General features: G+C 37.5%; 1 protein-coding gene across 1 annotated transcript in view; it reads left to right on the top strand.

Annotated features, from left to right (window-relative positions):
• The window catches only part of LOC122260045 (rhodanese domain-containing protein CG4456), a 2,882-nt gene extending 1,338 nt beyond the window's left edge, over positions 1–1,544 (top strand). The window contains exons 2-4 of the mRNA XM_043027135.2: positions 1–105; positions 883–1,045; positions 1,239–1,544. The exon at positions 1–105 is cut by the window's left edge and continues 9 nt beyond it. Of these exons, the coding sequence (XP_042883069.2) occupies positions 1–105; positions 883–1,045; positions 1,239–1,323 (353 nt within the window). The 3' untranslated portion in view covers positions 1,324–1,544. The remainder of the gene's footprint in view (positions 106–882; positions 1,046–1,238) is intronic.
• Positions 1,545–1,876: the final 332 nt, after the last annotated feature.

Genomic DNA, 1,876 nt, shown 5'->3' on the forward strand with positions numbered 1-1,876 from the left:
ACGGCGAGCTCTCGGCAAACTTCGCAGACCTGGTGGTGTTCGACGTGAGGAACCGCCACGAACTGGAGGAGAAGGGACAGATCCTCGGCTCCCACTGCGTCCCGTGTGTGTAAATGGGTATTCGAGTAGGATTGACGGAAGAAAACGACTTTCTTAAGTTGATTTTCTTGATCTATTGGTGACGGAAGAAAACGACTTTCTTGAGATATGTTTGACGAAAGGGAGTTACTTTCTTAATGTATGATTGACGGAAGAAAACGACTTTCTTGAGATATGTTTGACGAAAGGGAGTTACTTTCTTAATGTATGATTGACGGAAGAAAACGACTTTCTTAAGTCATGACTGACAGTAAAAACGACTTTCTTGATCTCTTGGTGATGAAAGAAAGCGACTTTCTTGAGCCATGACTGACGGAGGAAGACGACTGCCAAAAGAAACGACTTTTTTGGTCCATGGTTGACGGTAAAAAACGACTCTCTTGAGACAAGACTCCCCGGAGAACACTTCTTTCTGGAGCGCCGTAGAGTCACGTTTAATTCCACAATAGATAGCAGACATGACCAGAATCATTTAATGCATGAAGTGTAGTGATATGATATAGATTTCATTTTGGTATAACATAAAATTAGAATAGATGAGTAGAAGGAATCCAATGGTAATATTTAGATATCGCTTTGTATTTCTAGACATAGCGATATAACAAAAAGTACCGTACAAAATATATCAATATATCAAATCAAGCTGTGATTTATATTTCACCTTGTACTGTTTAACGTGATGCAATGCAATAAAAAATATATACATATGAGTTATATGAAATGTTGTAGCACAGGTTGAATTTTACCTTGCCATAACACAGAACTAAATACATTTTTTCTCAGTCGTAGAGTTGGAAAGCGCGACGGAAATGGATGAGGATGCCTTTGAAGCCAAATACGGTCTGAAGAAGCCCACCAAAACCACGCCCATCATCACCCACTGCACGAAGGGTGGGCGTGCAAGAAAGGCAGGAGATCTACTAAAATCGAAAGGTTATAACGCAAGGTAGGTTTACTTACGACTCGAATAGTCGCCTTATAGCTTTCGCGTTGAAAAATGTTATCTAAATTAATTTGATACTTAAATCATAAGCTAATACTATATTTCTTCATCATCAATATAATTTCTAATCTTTATTCATCATTATCAACTCACTGACGATGTTAGTTATTTATATCATTATTACTTTACTCTACAGGGTGTACGCTGGTTCCTTTAATGACTGGAAATCCAACGGTGGCAGTGTCCTCAATCCTGGAAAACCATATGTACCTCAAAATTAAGGAGGGAGAGAGAGAGAAAGAGAAAGAGAGAGATAGAGAGAGAGCCGTCGATCCTGAAAAAAGTCTTATGGTAAGACACATTTGTTTTATTCATCCTAAAAGGTAATTAATGGCTTAAGGACAACTCGTGTGACTATTTTTTCTTCACAATTTCGTGGGGAGAGAGAGAGAGAGAGAGAGAGAGAGAGAGAGAGAGAGAGAGAGAGAGAGAGAGAGAGAGAGAGAGAGAGAGAGAGAGAGAGAGAGAGAGGGAGAGACATATTCAAACAGACACCTTATTAAAAACGATTTTTATTTATTCATCTAACTATTCAGTGGTTTCTGTTTATGAAAAGCAGACAAAAATAACTTGAAATACTAATAGTAATTCTATATCCATTTATTCATTTATTTCTAATGATCTTTCGTGTTTATAGACTCGAGAGCAAGAAAATATTTTGTTGTACCGAGACTTTGATGGTTTAATTGACACAAATACTAGGTATTTGGATGGCACAAATTATATTCCCTTTCCTCTTTTATCTTCTTAACTTTTCCATGATTCTAATGTGTA

The sequence above is a fragment of the Penaeus japonicus genome, unplaced genomic scaffold (assembly GCF_977035675.1).
Source record: "Penaeus japonicus unplaced genomic scaffold, GWHDUDI00000001_assembly GWHDUDI00000010, whole genome shotgun sequence".
Lineage (NCBI taxonomy): Eukaryota > Metazoa > Arthropoda > Malacostraca > Decapoda > Penaeidae > Penaeus > Penaeus japonicus.